This window comes from Candida dubliniensis, chromosome 3 (genome assembly GCF_000026945.1).
Source record: "Candida dubliniensis CD36 chromosome 3, complete sequence".
Classification (NCBI taxonomy): Eukaryota; Fungi; Ascomycota; class Pichiomycetes; order Serinales; family Debaryomycetaceae; genus Candida; species Candida dubliniensis.
The window spans coordinates 1,684,070-1,704,786 of NC_012862.1; the positions used below are offsets into that span (position 1 = coordinate 1,684,070).

The following is a 20,717-nucleotide window of genomic DNA, read 5'->3' on the forward strand; positions in this document are numbered from 1 at the left end:
AGTAATGGCCAGAACAAAACAAACAGCAAGAAAATCTACTGGTGGTAAAGCTCCAAGAAAACAATTAGCTTCTAAAGCTGCTAGAAAATCCGCTCCAGTTTCCGGTGGAGTTAAAAAACCTCATAGATATAAGCCAGGTACTGTTGCCTTGAGAGAAATTAGAAGATTTCAAAAATCTACTGAATTATTAATTAGAAAATTACCTTTCCAAAGATTAGTTAGAGAAATTGCTCAAGATTTTAAATCAGATTTAAGATTTCAATCATCTGCTATTGGTGCTTTACAAGAAGCTGTTGAAGCTTATTTAGTTGGGTTATTCGAAGACACTAACTTGTGTGCTATCCATGCCAAGAGAGTTACTATTCAAAAGAAAGATATGCAATTAGCTAGAAGATTAAGAGGTGAAAGATCTTAGGCAAAGAAAAAGACTCTTTTTTTTTTTTGATTTAGGATGCTCTATTTTTTGTATGGGAATGAATGGGTGATGATGGCGGTTATAAGGTTATATTTCTAACTAGGTGGCGATGATGATTAGTTCTTCTTATTTTTTTTTTTATTTATGTATTTTGTTTTAATCTTTTTATTCTTTTTATTGGATTTTATTGTTTTTTTTTTATAGTATTTTTAAGGAATATATCTTTATTATTATTACAATTTAGAGTTCTCTAATTTGATGATAATGATATTAGGGGAAATGGTAAACTACAAGAATTGCCAATGAATGACAACACAGTGCTAGACTATTTGTACTAGATTGACAAAGATTAATGATGCATTCAAAATCTCTCTCTCTCTCTTTCTATACATATACATAAAATATTAAACCAAGTAACGATAAAGTACCAAATATATATAATGATAATACTACTACTACTTATAATAAACAAAATCATCAATAAACAGAAACAAAAACAAAAACGAAAAATTACAAAAATATGAAAAAATATGAAAAAAACAACAAGTAATCATTGCAAAAATATTAAATAAAAAACAACCAACCAACCCTTCTTCCTTACCAAACAACAGTATCAATAATAATTGGTATCAAAAAGAAACCTTTCAGAAACATCACTAATAGATTAAAACAAAGAAACAACAAAATAAATATATCAATGGAACCAATTAATGCAAAAAAAAAAACAAAAACAAAAAAGTCCAATTATATATAAACAAGAACAAAAACATCAAAAACATCAAAAACATCAAATCTTTAAACAAAAACATCTCCTTAATATATGCCATTAATGTGTGTATGTGAATGTGTTTGTATGTGTGAAAATAAAAAAAAAAAAGACAATAAATATAAACCCAAATCATTTCATATTATTTCATTTCATTTAATTTAATTTCTACTCCGAATTATGTTATAATTTATTCATTCTCCTTATCTTTCACATCATCATCATCATCATTGTCATTGTCAACATTATTATCGTTCTTTGTTGTAGAAGTTTTATCTTCATCTTCCTCCTCATCTTTGATCTTATTCTTTTCTTGATTGTAATTTTCTGGTATTAATTGTTGATACAGTTGTATATCTGATGATACACCATACCTTGGATTTATCATATAACTATACTGCCCACCATCATTACTTTCATCACTTGGTTCAGAATTTAAATTCATTTTATCCATAGCATGAGTTAAATCTTCTTGTGCAACTTGATGACCATTATTACCACTATTACTGGCAGTATTAGATAAAAATGATGTCTTAATAGAATTCAGATGATCTCCATTATGCCCACCAATATTTGTAGTTGTATCAGAAGTATCCCTACCATTATCTTCTACAACATATTGACTATGTCGAGGAATATTTTGATATTGGGGAACATGAGGAAGTATAGGCATATTTAGACCATGAATTGGTGGTGGTGGTAAATTCATTGTCCCCATTTGTGGTGGTACAACAGATGGCGGTACTGATGGTGGCGGTGGTGCGACTTGTCGATGTTGAGGAGGAATATTTGGTGGTATATTTGGTGGATATCCACCACCGGCAGCAGCAGCGGCAGCAGCGGCAGCAGCAATCGCACTAGCAGGATCCATACCCATAGATAATGCTGCATGAACTTGTAATTGTGCTGCTTGTGCTACTTGTTGTTGTTGTTGTTGATATTTCTTATTACTAATAGATACTCTCCCCCAACTTAATCTCACTCTATTACCACCAATAACAAATCCTTGCATTGCTGCAATTGCTTCTTCTGCTTCTTCTCTAGTTGAATATTTTACAAATCCACAATTTTTACCAGGTGGGATTTTAACTTGTTGTATCAATCCAAATGGTTTAAATAATGTATGCAAAGTCGGTTCAGAAACATCTGCCGATAATCCTCCCACAAAAACAGTAGTATTATTAGGATCAGCAAATTGTTGTGACTGCTGTTGATGTTGGTGAGAATGCTGATGATGTTGATGAGGTTGTCCTAACATTGGTTGCATTAGATTGGGTGATTGCATCATATCTAAACTAAATCCTTCTAATTCTGGGCCACCTCCACCAGAAGTTTGACCATAATATCCATATATAGGACTACCTCCAAGTTGACCATTAGGTCCCATGGGTGGCATAAACATCAATTCCGGAGGTACCGTTGGTGCACCTGCTTGTGGTAAAGGTGATGAATTGGGATCACCATTAAAATATTCTCCTCCTATATGCATATTAGGTCCACCCCCACCATGTCTCGAAATTAAAGAAGGTACAGATTGTTGTTGTTGTTGTTGTTGTTGTTGTTGTTGTTGTTGTTGTTGTTGTTGCTGCTGCAGTGGAAAGCGATGATTATTAAATCTTCTAGTCAAATTCCTAGGCGTGGCTAGTGCAACTCTCAATGGTCTACCAGCAAACCAAGCCCCATTCATTTCAATTAATGCTCTTTGTCTTTCCAGTTCTTCAGTAAATCTGACAAATCCAAAACATCTAGATTTCCCTGATATTGGATCAGTCATTACTCGAACTGTTTTAATTGAATTGGGGAAATTTTTTTGGAAAAATGCCAACAAGTGTGCTTCTGTTGTCGATGCTGATAAATCACCCACAAATAAAGAATATTCCGGTGTTTGAACTATGGGAGCAGAAAGAGTAGCTCCACTAGCCCAATTTAAACGGAAATATTTTTTTTGATTATCAGGATTATTAGGGAAATTCAGTTGTGAAGGCATAGCAATATCAGGTAATAATTGTCCATTTAAACTTAATGCATGTTGAGCATCTTCAAATGACTCAAATTCAACAAAACAATACCCTGAATTAGTTAATCCTTGGAAACTAAAATCAGGTTTCATATTTTTAGGTTTAATAATTTTCACCACCACTTTTTTCTGTAAAATACTCCACCATAAATCCCGAATAGCATTTTCATCAAGCCAAGGATCTAAATCTCCCATCCATAAAGTTCGAGGTTTATTATCTAAATCTGATCCCGTTGTTGATTCTTGATCAGCTGCAATTGCTGTTGATTGCTGTGTAGAAATTGGTGGATTTGGTACAGTGTAACCTGAAAGTAATTCTTGTTCCTGTTGATGTTGTTGACTGGCAATACTAGAAGTTGTATGAGGATTGATTGTCACTTTAGATGTAGGAGTTGTTACTGATTCTTGAATATGTTGTTGATGTTGAGGAGATGTGGTGGTAAATGTGGACATTGAATTGGTGGTGGTAGTGGTGTTTGTGTTATCATAATTAGATGAAGTTGTGGTTCCAGGATGATATTCATCCTTACCATTTGGTATATAAGTCCCCATAAATCAAATCACGTATAATGGAAATGAATTGGAAATCTCTTAAAAAGAATGGGAAAAGTTAAGTACAAAAAAAATTGATAGCAAACTCTAGTGTGGTAAAAAAAAAAAAAGAGTTGTCAATATGGATTAGTTTCCACTCCCTGCCAAAAAAAAAAAAATGAATATACTAAATAAATTCAATCAATTGTAATATTACCAATGTATAGATTGTCAGGATGTAAACACTCATACACACACACACACACACACACACAAGAAGAAGTGAATTGTTGTACTCTTTTAAAGTTGAGTGTAGTTAGAAAATGTAATTTAGGGGGAATTTGGTTAAACTTCTTCTTTATTAATATTAATTCAGGAACGACAAAAGAAAAAGGAGAGAAAGAAAGAAAGAAAGAAAAAAAAAAAGAGAAGGACACTCACACAATAATAAACCAGACCAGAACAGAACAATTGGACAAAGAATGTTTCCCTAATCTGCTACATTTCTTCAGGGTTACTATTGTTTATCATTGTTTTATAATTGATTTCAAATGAATATGTGGATAATGAAAAACATGCATGTAATCGTTTCTATGTTCTAAAGTTGTTACAAAACTATCCAAGGATCATAAATCATGCTTAATTTCAAATTGGTGTGTTAGATTCTTTTTCTTTTCGATTGAAAATTTCAAGTTGTAGAAGTTGATTACTTGAGTAATTGATGGAATAAATTCCAATTGAACATAATTTTTCAATTCATAGCAATTGAAATGAATTACTTACTAACCAAGTTTAGGATGAAATTAGTAAATGTTGGCTAGCCTAAAAACCCACCCACCCATTCACACACACACACACCCACACAATCTAAACTCCGCAAAAAGAATATTCTAACGAGGAACACACTTACACTCACACACACAAACACAAACACAAACACAACATTGAACTGAATTGAACTGTGTCCCACATCAGATTAAGCAAAAAAACAAAATGAAATTCAGATAACATAACAATTCAATTTATTTGTTAGTCCAGTGTTATTACTTAAGGTTAATAGCTATAATTAGAGTCAATTGAGAATACACTGCTTTGCCTTGGTTCATTTCAGAAACTCAACTCCGCCCACTGAATCTGGAGTAAATCAATTTTTGGCGATAGTACACACCCCTATTTGTTGATAGTTGTATATTCCGTCGATATCAACCACATAATGATAGATTCACACTAACAGAGTGTGTATAAATGATCCATCGAGTATGAGCTTGCCAAGTCATTTGAAAACAGATAAATGTAAACCACGACTCTTTCTTGGTAGTTCTCAAAATGAAGCAATTCACGCCTTTTTTGGATACTATCTATTCAATACACAATTTTCTAAAACCACCTAAAGTGACACACCTTGAATAAACTAACCATTTAAGTTAGGTATAATAGTGACAAACTAGTTACTTCATCTACATTACTTGATCATTTTCAATCTGTTCTAATTCTTATGTTCCTGCATATTATCTAACTTCCGAAAAAGTAAAAAAAAAAAAAAATTGATGTGAATTGTAAACAAACAAGATCACCACAAACAAACAAAAGAGAACAAAAAAAATTACTGACACCCTCTTCACCTGTTATATTTACCAAAACTCAAGGTACAATTGAATAAAGGATATTTTTTTGTTTTGTTATATCTCAAAAAATTATGCTGCAATCTATGCCAATATCCAAGAGTACAGACATAGATTTGAATGTACATGAAGATTCAAGTAATCTGGACAATTCTGGCTCAACCACAAAGACATCAGGACATGAAATTGTTGATACTTCTAAAGTACCCAATGGAAATGAACCCTTTGAATATGAAGTAAATGGAGCAAATGGACTTTCCATATTGGAACATTCTTCCCCTGAACCTAAAAGGAAAACAACAACTTATCAAGAGCGTGTTTCTTATGTCCCTAATCATGATTTCACTGGCAATAAAAGTTCAGTGTTTGAATCTTCTCCTCAACCATCTATTCCAAATACATTCAAATATAAATCACATCCTAATGCCAAAACTAAAGCTTTAGGAAGCGCCAAAATAACCGAGGAAACATCACAAGAACAAAATGGAGACGCCCAACCAGTGCCCACAAAACAAACCCCTAACAACAACAATAACAAAGAAAACACCACACCCAGGTGGATGCCACAAGTACTAGATGAAAAATGGAATGTACAGGATTTAGAAGACATCAAATTTACTCCATCGATTCCAATGAATAACAACCAGTCAGGAGGAGGAGGAGGCATTGGTCCAAGTCCGTTTCAAGATTTGGAAATTCATACAGGAGATACAATGATTCATAATAGCAATGTTCAATCTGTGGAAACACCTGGATATAGACGTGCACGTCAAGAATATGAAAAGCAAAAAGGATCAGATATGTTGAAATCAATATTCCCTGCTGGACCCGATGAGACCAACACAAAAGACCATTCGACTTCATCTACTATATCGAGTATGTTTGGTACTATACAAAAACGTCCTGAAGAAATTAAACAACAAATGGAAACCATAAAGGAAATGAGAAATACCAAAAACCCGGAATCTCCTTTAAAATTATTTGGTCCTAAATATAATACTTACACGAGAAATCAATTAGCTGGACTTGTAGAAAATTTGAAATCAAATAAAAATACTCCTGCTCAAAATCAAGTGGCAGCTACACCATCACCGAATTCAGTATTATCTAAACCACCAGCTTTAAATCTTAATTCAAGAATAGTGAATACACCACCTAAAAATATCAAATCGTTCACCAAAACTGGTGCATATGATGAAAAATCATATCTCAAAAATGCAGAAAACATTTTTTCCAATCTTAAAGGTAAAGGTTTTAAGGCCAATAATAATGATGGTGTTAGAGTTGTATCACAAGCAACAAACACTTCTACTCCCAAGAAAAACATTACTCATGGTGATCCAATCAACTTTAATACAGATAGTGATTATGCTTCCTTTACCAGTGGTTATAGCTCTGATGGGAGTGATGGGAAGGAAGCAGAACAACTGAAAAATTATGAAGTTAGTAGTGATGATCCACAGAATTATACATCATATACTAGAGAGAGTAATTTCCAATCAAGTGGTGTTGAGTTACAACGACAAGTTTCAAGTGATGGGTCTTATACTTATGATGAAATAAGTGAATTATCAGAAGATGCTACTACAGAAATTCGAAATATTAACAAGAATGAAAATATTTCCCCTGAGACTCGAGCACATTTATATTCGGCTAAAATTGTACAGAATCGAATTCCTTTATTTGAACAAGAAAATCAAGGGTTAAGACAAAATCTTAATAACAAACAACTGCAAGAATATATTACTGGGGATATTTCTATGAAATCAGTTCCAGGAAAGAATGGAGGATTAAATGCTGTTAAATGGAAGACCAGATCCCAATTAAAATTAAACAAAGGAGCAATTGGTGGTGGTGGTGGTGGAACTGGTGGAACTGGTGGAACTGGTGATCCAGAGAAAATCACTAGAGGAACTGTTGAACCTGGTGTTGATTTACCATTAGAATATGATCAAATGATATTTGACCCTGAAACTCAACAATGGAAAAGTAAAAATGAAACAACTTTAAATCATGGTACTTTTGCTTCCATTGAGGATTTAGTGGATAATGATAATCATGTTGAAATTACTAAACAACCTAGTATTTTGAAAAAAGCATCTTTTCGGAAAAGTATGGTACCATTAGAAGTTTCATTTCATGAACCAAATATAAGTGTTCAATCTAGTATAAGTAGTATATCTAAAAGTCCGATACCGATGATGGGTGATATAACTAGAGTATCGCAAATACAAGAGGATTCATTTTCTGAATCGAAAAAACGACTTGTTTCAGTGATTACAGAAATTTTGGATTTAGGAAATACTATTGAACCGGTTCCATGGAATCTTGTCACGGAAATTGAATTAAGAAATTGTTATTTGAATAATGTTAAAGATTTAAACACTTTATTACCAAATCTAGTTAGTGTTGATTTATCAAGTAATGATATCAAATATTTAACTGGTATTCCTAAAGAAATCATGACATTAAATTTAAGTGATAATCGAATAGAAGATATTACACCATTTAGTGAGTATCATGAATTACAAAGATTAACTCTTGATAAAAATAATTTAACAAGAGTTACTAATCTTAGCAAAAATATTCATTTGACAACATTAAGTTTAGCCAGTAATCAAATAATGAATATCCGAGGTATAGAACAATTGATTAATCTTAGATCATTAAATGTATCTGATAATCAACTTCATGGGAAAATTAATTTCAAATTTTTCAATTTTAGTAATTTAATTGAATTGGATCTTTCGAAAAATAATTTACAAGAAATAACTGGATTACAATATTTACCCCTGTTAAGAATTTTGAATCTTGATGATAATAGTTTAGTTAAATTTGATTGTAAAAACCTTCGACTTGCCAAATTATTAATTAGATTTAATCATATTAGGAAATTAGATATTTCTAAATTACCTGAATTAAGATCATTAAAATTTGATGGTAATCAACTTGAAACCATTGAAGGATTAGAAAATTTACGAGGTATTGAAAATATATCTTGTAAATCTCAATATAAGAGTAAAGTAATTGAACAAATTATGAAATCAATTCAAGATATTCGTCAATTAGATGTATCAGGAAATCGACATTTCATCACATTTTCAACTTTCCCATTCCTTAGTAATTTAACCATTTCAGCAATGAATTTAACTACTATCCCATCAGATTTTTATTTACTGTTTCCTAATGTTCAAACATTAAATCTTAGTTTCAATACTTTAAAAGATATTTCTGGATTAACCAATTTAAAAAATTTACGGAAAGTTTATATGGTTAATAATAAACTTCAACTGCATAATCAAATCATGAAAGGATTAAGAGGATCTCGAGATAAATTAAAAGTATTAGATGTAAGATTAAATCCTTGTACTCAAACCATTTATCCATTTTTATTTACTCCTAGTGAATCTGATGATTCTATTGATTTAGAAAATGCTGATGATATAGAAGCTTTTTTTAAACATTATCAAGAATTAGATAAATCACAAATTTGGGCTACTAGAGATGAAGAATTTCTTGAAAATTTAAAATATCAAGATGAAATTGATACTATTGAAACTAGAGATATTTTTGATTGTTTTATGGTGATGTTTTTCTCAAAATTAATGAAATTAGATGGAGTTTTAATTACTGATGATCGTAGAAATCATTTATTTAATATTTTTAAAGAACTTCCTCAAAAAATAGATTAAATTATATAATAACAATAATTAACAATTTGTATCAAATTAATAATAATTACGTACTACTTATTATAATTTTTGTATATTTGTATTTATATTTTTTTTATGGCAATTGATTCCGTTGCGCATTTGAATTCTTTTTTTTTTTTTTTTTTTTTTTTGCATTCAATCAATTCCGCATCCTATGTGGTGCCTATAAATATCAGGGCCAAATCCCCCCCTCCCCCCCACAAAGCACCCTTTTATTTAACCAGTTCTAACTAACTAGACAATGGTTTTATCTACTAGAATATCTATTCAATGGCCACCAAAAGAAGCTGAAGAGAAAACCAGTACTTTAGCATTAACTACACCTGGGGATAATTATGTTGACATTAGAATATTTAAAACTCATTATCCATATCCATCTTCATCTTCATGTTCAAGTTCAAGTTCATATTCTTCATTACCATTTGATCAAATATTTGAAATTGGATTAGCTGGTAAAGAGATTGCCTTAGATAATGATAAGATAAAATTTGATAATTATATCAATACTTTAGCATTACAAGAAAGTATTAAATCTGGATCATCAATTCAAATTGATTCAGATATTGGACATTTTTCCAATCATGGATTAGATAGGAAAGAAACAGGAGAAATGAAGAATTCTGAAGGTATTATTGCTCCATATATTGAGATTTGGAGATCATTAGATCCATTAAGACATACACCAGATAGAGAAGTTAGAGAGAATGTTAATAATGAATATATGAATGTTTTCACTTTGAAATTAATTGATCATTTGGGGGTATTGATTCGGATAGGTAATTGGATACAAGGTATTATACAAGAAGGACAATCTATTCATGTAATTAGAAGTTGGTATAATGAAAATTTAGGGGAATGGTGTAATTTGATTGAATATGGTGATAAGGATGTTTTCCCTGTAGAATTTAATGGGAAAATTGATGAAATTGTCATAGTTAGTAATGGTTGGAAATGGAAATGTATAGAAAAAGAATAAGTTAACCCATAGATTTAAAGGAATTCTAGTATAATAATAATAATAATAATAATAAACAAGTGTAGTTGATCTTAGAATATTTCTTTAATTTATACAGAATTTGATTGAACTTGTTATACCTTACTGTGTGTTTGGAATCTCTTCCTTCCTTATATTCTTATGGTGTGGAAGTGCGCTTTTTTAAAAGAACATGAAGATCAAAATTTCGACAGAAATAGAAAATTTTAATCAATTCAATTCCAAATCAACAAAAGCAAAAAAAAAAAAAAAAAAAAAAAAAAAAAATTTTCTACCACTCGTTAAAATAGCTTAGTTAGAAGAAGACCTTCTCTTATCAGAAACCAAAAAATTTCCAAGAATTGACTCAATAAACAAAGATGAATGGTGAAGCATGGTATGTGATATTATATTATATTATTTATGATTATTGATTATGTGTTTTCCCAAATGTTTACAAGTTTTCTCATTCTTTATGATTTGAAAGGCAAGACTAAATATTTATCCAAACTAAGTGTAATGCCACACATATACACATAGACATATACGTACACACATACATACATACATACATATAATGTTTATCATTTGGAAGTAATCATTTTGTTTATTATATACTAACATGACATTTATTTAGGTTATTTATTCTTGCAGTTGTTACCAATGCAATTAATTTGTTTTCTCAAGTTTTTTTCACAATCATGTATTCTGATTTAGAATGTGATTATATTAATCCAATTGAATTATGTAATAAATTGAATCCTTGGTTTATTCCTGAAGCTGGTTTACATGGATTTATTACAATTTTATTTTTAATTAATGGATATTGGTTTTGTTTCTTATTAAATTTACCATTATTTGCTTATAATATTAATAAATTTTATAATAAAAATCATTTATTGGATGCTACAGAAATTTTTAGAACTTTATCTAAACATAAAAAGGAATCATTTTTGAAATTAGGGTTCCATTTATTATTGTTCTTTTTCTATTTATATAGAATGATTATGGCATTGGTTAATGATGAACAATAAACAAACAAATATACAGAGAGAGAAGAGAGAGAAGAGAGAGAGGAGAGAGAAGAGAGAGAGCGAGAGAGAGAGAGAGATATGAAAGTGAAGCATTTATTATATTCAAATTTTGGTTTCTTTTTTTTTTTTTTGTTTTGTTTTGTTTAGGTTAGTTTTGTTTGATAATTTCATTTTGCTTCTATGATTAACGATGGAATAACTCAATTCAAATGTTTCAAAGAATATAATGTTCAAATTAATAGGGGGGGATTTTTCTTTTCAAGGTGATTGAGTTTATTTTATTCGTACTAATTTTGTAAACTATATAAACACTTTATATATATGTATATATACTGGTTCATGTTATATACTATTATCCAAAGTTTCTAATTTATTGTTTATTCGTTCAAGTGTAGGACGTAATCCTGAAGTTTGATTGGCAATTTTTTGCAATGATGAAAGTTGCATATGGACAGTAGCACTTAAATTTCCATTGATTTTAACATTATTGTTATTATCTGGGGTTTCAATGTAAGTTTTAACTTCTTGTAATTGATTATGTATCATATTCAAACTTTCGGTTTCTTTCTTTTTATTTGTTACTTGAAGACGTAATTCATTCAATTGATTACCTATATCAGTATGATCTTTTCTTAAATCCAATATCATTTGTCTCAATTGTTTTTTCGCTTTTTGAACTGAAGCAATATTTTTCGCCACATCTTCTACTGAAGTTGCTGCATCTCTAATATTATCAATACTAGCAAGTAAATGTTTTTGAAACCGTTGATGTAAATGTAATCTATTATCAGGAACTTCAGGATCAAATGAAGACACCAAATATCGTAAAACATCTAACATTCTTGCTCGTTGTACTCGACCTCGAGTATTTGCTGCATTCACAAGACTTGGATAATCAATTGTTAATGTTTTCCTAATTTTCCCACCATTAACATTAGTATTATCATTATCAAATAATGGTAGCACCCGTTTCTTTCGAGATGAAATGATAGGTAATCTTTTTCTACGTGATATGATTGGTTTGCCATAATCTGGATCATAATAAGCACCATCATTTCTGTTTCCAATGTCGTCGTCGTCATCATCATCATCATCATCATCATCATCATCCTCCACCTCCGAGTCTACTTCAGATTCTTCACTTGACGCTATGTCAACATTAGGTTGTTTTGAAATTATGGGTGATGGTTGGAATGATTCTACTTCTTTGGTTAATGATTCTGAAATAAGTGAAGATTCAACAGAGTTTGATGATTTTTTCAAACCAGATGATATTTTTTTAGATGCATTGGATATTGTTTTGACTCTTGAATCTTCACTTTCAGTATCACCAAAAAGACTTGTTTCCATTATGGAACTTCTTCTTGGATTATCACCAGAAATTGATTTAGATACAGAATGTCTTTTAATTAAGTTTGAATGTGTGTCTATTTTAGATTTTGGTTTGGGGGATTTGGAATTTAGTTTATTGGTGTTTTTCAAAATCGATCCCGTTGATAAACTGTCATTACTGTCAGTGGCATTTTTTGATATCTTCCCACGTGAAGGTTTTCTTTTTTTCGGTTTTCCAATTTGTGATTCAATTGACGGTATAAGTGAATCTTCAGTTATATTTGATTGTGAATAGTCGAAATTTTCTTGATCATTGAAATTTTGCAAATTTGATATTTGATCCGATTCTTGTTGTTGTTGTTGTTGTGGTGGTGGTGGTGGTGGTGGTGGTGGTGGTTGTTGTTCATTTTCTTTGAAACTAACTCGTTTTGTAGTTGATTTCCGAGATATTTTCGGTCGTTCAATAATTTTATAAGGTAGTATAGATGATTTTCTTCTACTTGATCGTGATAATTCTAAATCTCCATCTTTAATTAAAGCTGATGAAAGTTGAGACACTAATCGTTTGTTTTCTGATGGATCAATATTTAAATGATTTACTTTTACATTTCTTGAACCTGAACCTCGAATTCGTGAATCTTTTTTGATTTTCCTATCAGATATTGGTTCTTGATTGATATTTAATTGAGATGATTGTATATTTCGTTGACTAGAAAAAAAGGAAAGCTAATTGTTAGTAAATATTACAAACAAAAAAAAAAAAAAAAAGGTTAAACCAGAACAAGTATTTATATCATACCCTGAACCTCGTATTCTTGCATCTTTTTTTAATTCTCTGTTATTCATAGTTTAAAATGAAGTGGTGGTGGTGGTGGTGGTAGTGGTGGTAGTTTGTAGAGATAAAATGTAAACAACAACAAATGTGTACGAATTTGAGATTGTTTTATTTTATGTTTTGATTTTTTCTTTTGTTGTTGTTGTTGTTGTGTTTTTAAGGTTTTCTGAGATTGAGATTGAGATTGAGATTGTCATTGATCTGACACTCCAAAACAAATGAAAGAATAGAAGCAAACATATCCACATTTACAACATTTCTGGCTAATGTCTCTTTTTAAATATAAATCAATTTGTTTATATTATATTATATTATATTATATTAAATACAGATATACAAAATATAAAATATAAAATCAAAAACCCAAAGAAAATTAAATAAAAAAGATTTCTCCTTTATATTAATTCATATTCATTCATTTATTGTTGAGAAAAGTGTTCCAATAAAATGTTTCTTTCATCGGAATCAGCACCCCAGTTTTTAACAACGACACAAGAGGCACCAACAACTTTTCTAGCATTACCATCTCTATCTAATTGACATAAACCAGCCCATTCACCTAATAATTTAGCATCAGAAACTTTAATTAATGGGATTTTTTCTTCTGGTTCATTACATAAAGCTTCAACTAATTTAATAATAGATTCTTCAGTAACAGAATCACATAAAACACATAATTGAGCTTCTCTTTTAGATAAAGCTTTAGAAGCTTCTCTTAAACCTCTAGCTAAACCATCATGGACTAAAGAAGTTCTTAAAACAACTTTTAAAGCATCTTCAATGGTGATGGCACCAGTTTGTTCTTCAACAACAACTTCTTCAACAATTTGTTCTTGTTCAACGTCAGACATTTTCTTTTTTTTTCCTTTGGTGGTGGTAGTGGTGATAAAGATAAGTTTATATTTATGTATAGACTTCTTCGTCAAGTAAATTAATTTACTGCTCAGTGGTTTCCAAAAGAAGAAAGAAGTGATAGAAAGTGGGAACACCAATGGAAATTTTTCACTGTCTACGAGAGAGAGAGAGAGAGTAAGAGAGTAAGAGCATAGAAGAGAAAGAATCTCAGGAGAAAAAAAAAATATGTGTGGTCGTGTGGAAAACAAATAAATTAGGGCTATAGCCCTAAGCGCTACCAATAATTCAACACAGGGCCATTTTTTTTTCTATTCACGTGCCTATCTCTATGTGTTGTGCACCGAATAAACATAGAACAACAAGAGTTTACATGATAAATAATTGACTTCGGTTGTGGTGGTGGTGGTGGTGGTGGAGATAGTACTAATATTGTTGACGGAGATATAATCAATTTAGGAAACTATAAAGTAAACACCGCCAGCAACAACAACAACAACAGTTTTATTCAGGTGCTAAACTTTTTCCTTTTCTTCTTTCCATGCTGCGTCGTCTAAAAAAAAAAATCAATTCTTTAACCTAATTAGGCAATTAATTTAATTCAATTTTGTTTTTTTTTTTTTTTTTTTAGGTTGAAATCAATTGTTTGATTGATGTTATATTCATATACCAAATAGGTTAAACAAATTGATATATATATATATAAACGTGATATTGATATATAAATAGAGTAATGAGTTCCCAATTGAAATTATAATACTGAGAAAAGAGGAGGAGAAGGAGGAAGGAAGTTCAATAAATATTCTTTCTTTCTTTAATAATAACAAAAGTATATTCAAAATCATTATGAAAAAATCAACATTATTAATTGTATCAATTCCAATAGTTCTGGGATTACAAATTAAAGATACTGTTGATACAACTACAGAAAATACTTTTTGGTATCAATTATTTGGAACTCCTTCAAAAACTCAACCAGCAGGAGCAGCATTAACAGCTACAACACAAGCAACACAAGCAACACAAGCATTTACTCCAATTTCTACTATTCAAGCTAGTGATATTGTTCTTGGAACAACCAAAGCTGTTGCCCCAGTTGCTTCTTCTTCGGCAACTGCTGCTGCTCCTTGGTATCAAGGATTATTTGCTGTTGGTCGTACTACATTAGGTCAAATTACAACTTCATCTACTCCTATTTCTACTCCGACTACCACTACCAGATCAACACCACCACCAACAACAACAACAACAAATTCACCAACTAATAATAATAATAATAATAATAATATCAATTTATTGGGAACAACATCTATCACAACTAGATCTACACCAATATCAGTTTCTGGAGATAATGTTTTAACATTATTTGGTAATCCAAATTTATCAATTGGAATTGATCAATCTAATTCTGTTCCAACAACAACAACAAAAACATCATCATCATCATCATCATCATCATCTCCTTCTTCTTCTTCTTCATCATCATCATTGTCCAATACTAAATCACAACCAACTATTAGTAATGATGATGGCAATGGGGTGTTGACATTATTTGGAAATTCAGAATCAATATCTGATATTAAAACCTCAACACAAAACAGTGGATCATTAACTTCAAGTTCAAGTTCAAGCTCAACTTCAAATTCAAATTCTTATAGTGCAAGTATAACATCAAGAGTTAATTCTAGTTCTAATGATAATGGCATTAAATCTATTCCTAATTCTTCTGAATTTCTTGCATCATTAATTAATGGATTAGGTGCAACTACAAATACTATTAATAATCATTCAAGTTCTACAACATCAAAATATTTTAATTCAAGTAGTATTACAACTACCATTATTGATACTAAGAAATTATCATCAAGTAAATCTATTTATTCAAATTCAACCATTTCAAAAAATTCTTCTTCCTCCTCTACTTCTTCTGCTAGTAAGAGTGGTGGTGGTGATGGAGGAAATTTATTTGGACTGATTTTAAATTCAATTTCAGCTTCAAAAACCATAGCTGCTGAATCAACTTTAAGTACTAGTACTACTAGCACCACTGGTTCTACTGGTTCTGATAATTCTAATACTAAAGATTATTCAAGTTATTCTGGTACAATTACTTCATTTCCTTCAACTACAGGAAGTTTAACTGGTAATGGTAATAAATTAATTGATAATAATAAATATTTGATTAATATTGTATGGACAAATTTGATTTTAATCATGATTATGTTTTTCACATAATCAATCAATCAAGAAAAGAAAAGAAGAGGGGGGGTGAGAGGGAGGTTATGTTAGGTTAGGTTAGGTTAAATTAGGTTGTTGTTTCAATTCTAGATAGTTTTATAATATACCATTAATTCATGTTGATTTTTCTTATTTTAACTATAAATATATAAATATATAAATAAATAAATAAATATTATTATTATTATTATGTTTTTATTTTAATAAATACAAAATTTGATAAAGATTTCAAGATAATAAGAAAAAAAAAATATATATATATATAAATATAGAAACAACTAAGAAAAAAAATTTTCTTTTTGGGTTAATTGATTGATTGATTGATTGATTGATTGATTGGTAAATAATTTTATAAAGATTTAAGTTTCCAAAAAGGAATAAGATGATAATAGAATATCAATGATTCATAACCAAAACCAAAACCAAAACCAAAACCAATAAAAAAAGCGGAAAAGATGAAAGAAGAAGAACGGAGGACGGGGGAAGGATAAAAATCCCTCTTATATTATTTCTACCTTTCATTTTCAAGTAGTAGCCATGGTCTCTCTTTAAAGTTCCATTTCATCAGCACCAAATGGTTCTGGACCTCTTCCATGATCTTCTTCATTATCATGCATATCATGCATTTCTTCATCATCATCATCATCGCTATCACTATCAATTGCATTATCATTATGATTAATTTCATTATGTTGTTCTCGAAGTGCTGTAAGATTAGTAATAGAGGAACCACCACCACCTCCTCCTCCAACAATCCCACCAACAACTGAATTTTTTTTTGGTTGAACCATAGGTTGATTATTTCTATCATATTCATCTTCTTCATCTTCAAAATCAACATCGAAAAAATCATCAATAGTACCGGTAATTCTTTGATAAATAGATTTAACATCAGTTATAATACCATCATAACTTAATTCTGAACTTGGCATATTAGTGAATATAATTTCATTATTAGCATCTTTAACATCTTTATAAATAATATTATTTTCACAAGTTGGTTTAAAAATATTTGATAAATCAGGATTAATAAAAGTTTTTTCAATATAACCTAATTTACAAACAATTTCTAATTTTTCTTTAGGAACAAAATTAATTAATGAAGAACCTAATTTAAATGAATTAACTAAAATTGGTGTACCAGTTTGATTATTCATAATAAAATCATTATCATCTAATATATCAGAAACAATTTCTTCTGAACTTTCTCTTAATAATGAAGTTTCCATTTTTTCAAAAGCTGATTCTAAATCAATTTTAGCTCGATTTAAATCTTGTTCAACTGTACTACTAAACCAAATGGCTTGACCATCAGGACAAACTCCAGATTTACCATTTTGTATAATTACTTGTACTGAATATTGATTATCAGTTGGTAATGAATGAGGAGGGAAAACAACTATAGCCAGTGATTCATTACCTGACATCCATTCTTTACAATCTCGACGAACAACTGTAACTAATCTTGTGATATAATAAGGTTGTAAATTTTCAATGACTTTATTATAAGAAGATTGTAAAAATTTTGGTAATTGAGTTGGAGAAATTATAATTTTTTCATTAATTTTAATATGACAACCATCATCAAAATGAGCAATTTTAGAAATTGGATCAAAATCAATTAAATTAGTATTTAATTTATAAGTTGTACCAGCAACTGCTGCACTTCGACAAAATCCTTGCAGTAATTCTCCAGGACCACCAAATTTAGATATCATACAAGGAAATTTCCCATAAATATCAAATGAACTTAAAAATCTTTTCATTCTAATTAATGCTTGTTTAGTAGAAGTTTGTTCTTTATAACTTAATCCAATAGAATAAACCAATTCATTAATTTGAGGATCTTGTAATTTAAATTCTTGACGTAAAAAATCTTGTATAGAACAATCATTAGTATCATTATCATTATCACCACCACCATTACCACCACGACAATAAGGTTTAATTCGTTGTTTATAATCCAATTCAGAATCTAATAATAAAAATTTCAAAAATTTCATTAAATATCTTTTAGTTAATAATGATAATGATTTATCAATAAAAATATCTTGTTTACTAGTAACATTAACTTTTTGTTGGAAATCATCATTTTCAAAAACATGAAAATTTGATAAACTTTGAAATTCTAAATATCGATAAACTCGAGATTTAATTAATAAAGATAATAAATCACTTTGACAAAACATAATTTTTGGAGTTAAATCAATTCCATAATCTTTTGAAGTATATTGATTACTTTGTTTACCTCCAGGTATATAAATTTGTGCATCTTGAAAATGATGAATTTTACCTGAATTAACATCACCACACCATTTTTTCAATTGTTCAATAGTTAAAGTAGAACAAGAATCTCCATAATAAGTATTATTATCAATATGTAATACTTGAGTTCCTTGCCAAGATAATGCTGCTGCCAAAATACTTTCTTGTAATCCAGTACCAATAATTAATACATCACAATTGTCCATTTTTAAATATTGATCTTGAGGTTTTTCTAATCCTGCTAAATGAGGAATCACTGGTGGAGTATAGACAGTACTTGGTCTACGTTCAGCCATTGATTTACGTCTTTCAGTTCTAGAAAAGTTCATATGAGTAGTAGTTATGTTTGTGTTTTGTGGGGGGAGGGAAGGCGGGACGGGCGGGAACTTATTAATCAAGTAGTGTTGATGGGTGGGGGGGGGGAAGTATACTAAGGTAAGATACAGTTATTGATTGTTATCTGATTATGATGACTAGAAGGTGGTGTTGAAGTTAGTGTCGGGTCAGGGCGGGGGAGTTTAAAGTTGTAAATGTTAGAATGGTAGTTTCAATTAAATGGGAGACCAATTTGTTAGACAGGAAGGGGAGGGTGGAGGGAAAGAAACAAATTAATCAGATTAATAATACAAATAAATAATGAAAGAAAATGAAGTAAAGAAATTGAATTGAAATGAATTGAATTGAAAAAAAAAAAAAAAAAAAAAAAAAAAAGTGGATAAAGAATTGTTGGTTGGTATATATTAGTTATAAAATTCTTGTTAAATTAAATTAAGTTGGAAGAAGAAGAAAAAAATTTTTTTTTTTCTTCTTTTTTTTTCCCTTTGTGCGTGTACGTGTGTACGCTGTGTATGGTGTGTATGGTTTGTTGTGGTTGTTGTTGTGGTTGTTGTTGTGTGTCATATAATATCAATCAATTTTAAATTCTTTCTTTTATAAACCATTGATTGATATTAGAATTCCTTTCCCTCTTAATTGTTCATACGTTTGTTTTAAGAAATCTATTTTGTTCCCCTTTGCTTTACCTTACCTTTTGTTTATTTGTCTGGTATACTTTATTGGTCTCTCTTGCTCTTGCTCTTACTCTTGCTCTTATGGAGAGTTTAAGACGTTCTCTGTTAACCACCACATAAGTTAACTCTAATCACAAAATTGAAATTAATAATTAAAGTAATCTTGATAAATAGTTCATCAGTAATGGTTGTGGACAAAATATGTTACAACTTTTCATATTTCCGCCTTTTAAATTTTTTTCAACCCTATGGGTTTCTACCATTAACTGTTTGTTTCATATATATACACATATATATATATATAGATATTAATCAAAGTATAAATCAACTTTTCGGATGTTAAGGAAATTTTGCAAAGACAAAATAATAAAATCATTACCCATCCTTGTCCATTTTCTTGCCTTGGTCCGAGTGCGAGCCGAATCCTCGGATAATTGAACAGATAACCACCCACCACTACTACTACTACTATTACTACTACTTCAGCTTTCAATCCATCCATCCATCCAACCTTACTTACTTTACAAAAAAGAGGGTAGAGGAGCTGTTAATTCAATCAATATTAGGATCTAGATAAGATAAATATTAACACCTTAAACAAAAGATAATTGGGGAAAAGGGAAACGGGAAACGGGAAACGGGAAAAGGGAAAGAAAGAATATCTAATCTAAAGTATGAAATATATATAAAAGATGGAAGTTATTATTATTATATACATATAAAGCATTCTTTCTTCTAGTAGGTAGGTTTGGGGAGTGGGGGTGGAGGGGGGGGGGGGGGGGACCCGTTTTAAAGAGAATGTTCCTTGGTTGGGGATAACTTTATTCTATTTATTGTTAATGTTAATTGATTGATTGATTGATTGATTGCTAAATTGATTGCTAAATTGATTGCTAAATTGATTGAATTATTGATTGAATTATTGTGGTAGTAAGTATCATATAAATTATATAAAACCAATATTTCCTAATATCCAATTTATTTATTAATGGATTTATCTTCAAAACATCATAGTTTTATGGTTATAGAGGTAATAAGGAACAACAACAACAACAACTACAACAACAACAACAACAACACCAACTCTAGTCTAGTCTAGCTAAGGTCTCCTGAG

General features: G+C 30.1%; 9 protein-coding genes across 9 annotated transcripts; 5 read left to right on the forward strand and 4 right to left on the reverse strand. All coding sequences in view use genetic code 12, as the record gives it.

Annotated features, from left to right (window-relative positions):
* Positions 1 to 4: 4 nt before the first annotated feature.
* CD36_87020 (histone H3, putative) lies at positions 5 to 415 on the forward strand (the record flags this gene model as incomplete). Its single annotated transcript, XM_002419557.1, has 1 exon — positions 5 to 415. The coding sequence occupies one exon, from the start codon at positions 5 to 7 to the stop codon at positions 413 to 415; it is 411 nt and encodes a 136-aa protein (XP_002419602.1).
* A 956-nt stretch (positions 416 to 1,371) lies between these two features.
* Positions 1,372 to 3,750, reverse strand: CD36_87030 (RNA-binding protein, putative; the record flags this gene model as incomplete). Its single annotated transcript, XM_002419558.1, has 1 exon — positions 1,372 to 3,750. The coding sequence occupies one exon, from the start codon at positions 3,748 to 3,750 to the stop codon at positions 1,372 to 1,374; it is 2,379 nt and encodes a 792-aa protein (XP_002419603.1).
* Positions 3,751 to 5,425: 1,675 nt separating this feature from the next.
* On the forward strand, positions 5,426 to 9,043 carry CD36_87040 (component of the spindle pole body outer plaque, putative; the record flags this gene model as incomplete). The annotated part of the gene is made up of 1 exon (XM_002419559.1): positions 5,426 to 9,043. The coding sequence occupies one exon, from the start codon at positions 5,426 to 5,428 to the stop codon at positions 9,041 to 9,043; it is 3,618 nt and encodes a 1,205-aa protein (XP_002419604.1).
* Positions 9,044 to 9,305: 262 nt separating this feature from the next.
* Positions 9,306 to 10,040, forward strand: CD36_87050 (conserved hypothetical protein; the record flags this gene model as incomplete). The annotated part of the gene is made up of 1 exon (XM_002419560.1): positions 9,306 to 10,040. The coding sequence occupies one exon, from the start codon at positions 9,306 to 9,308 to the stop codon at positions 10,038 to 10,040; it is 735 nt and encodes a 244-aa protein (XP_002419605.1).
* Positions 10,041 to 10,417: 377 nt separating this feature from the next.
* On the forward strand, positions 10,418 to 11,071 carry CD36_87060 (ER-derived vesicles protein, putative; the record flags this gene model as incomplete). The annotated part of the gene is made up of 2 exons (XM_002419561.1): positions 10,418 to 10,434; positions 10,693 to 11,071. The coding sequence occupies 2 exons, from the start codon at positions 10,418 to 10,420 to the stop codon at positions 11,069 to 11,071; spliced, it is 396 nt and encodes a 131-aa protein (XP_002419606.1).
* Positions 11,072 to 11,413: 342 nt separating this feature from the next.
* CD36_87070 (conserved hypothetical protein) lies at positions 11,414 to 13,249 on the reverse strand (the record flags this gene model as incomplete). Its single annotated transcript, XM_002419562.1, has 2 exons — positions 11,414 to 13,112; positions 13,203 to 13,249. The coding sequence occupies 2 exons, from the start codon at positions 13,247 to 13,249 to the stop codon at positions 11,414 to 11,416; spliced, it is 1,746 nt and encodes a 581-aa protein (XP_002419607.1).
* Positions 13,250 to 13,657: 408 nt separating this feature from the next.
* Positions 13,658 to 14,089, reverse strand: CD36_87080 (40S ribosomal protein S12; the record flags this gene model as incomplete). Its single annotated transcript, XM_002419563.1, has 1 exon — positions 13,658 to 14,089. The coding sequence occupies one exon, from the start codon at positions 14,087 to 14,089 to the stop codon at positions 13,658 to 13,660; it is 432 nt and encodes a 143-aa protein (XP_002419608.1).
* Positions 14,090 to 14,936: 847 nt separating this feature from the next.
* On the forward strand, positions 14,937 to 16,325 carry CD36_87090 (cell wall protein, putative; the record flags this gene model as incomplete). The annotated part of the gene is made up of 1 exon (XM_002419564.1): positions 14,937 to 16,325. One exon carries the CDS (start codon positions 14,937 to 14,939, stop codon positions 16,323 to 16,325), a length of 1,389 nt encoding a protein of 462 aa, XP_002419609.1.
* Positions 16,326 to 16,876: 551 nt separating this feature from the next.
* On the reverse strand, positions 16,877 to 18,922 carry MRS6 (Rab escort protein, putative; the record flags this gene model as incomplete). The annotated part of the gene is made up of 1 exon (XM_002419565.1): positions 16,877 to 18,922. One exon carries the CDS (start codon positions 18,920 to 18,922, stop codon positions 16,877 to 16,879), a length of 2,046 nt encoding a protein of 681 aa, XP_002419610.1.
* Positions 18,923 to 20,717: the final 1,795 nt, after the last annotated feature.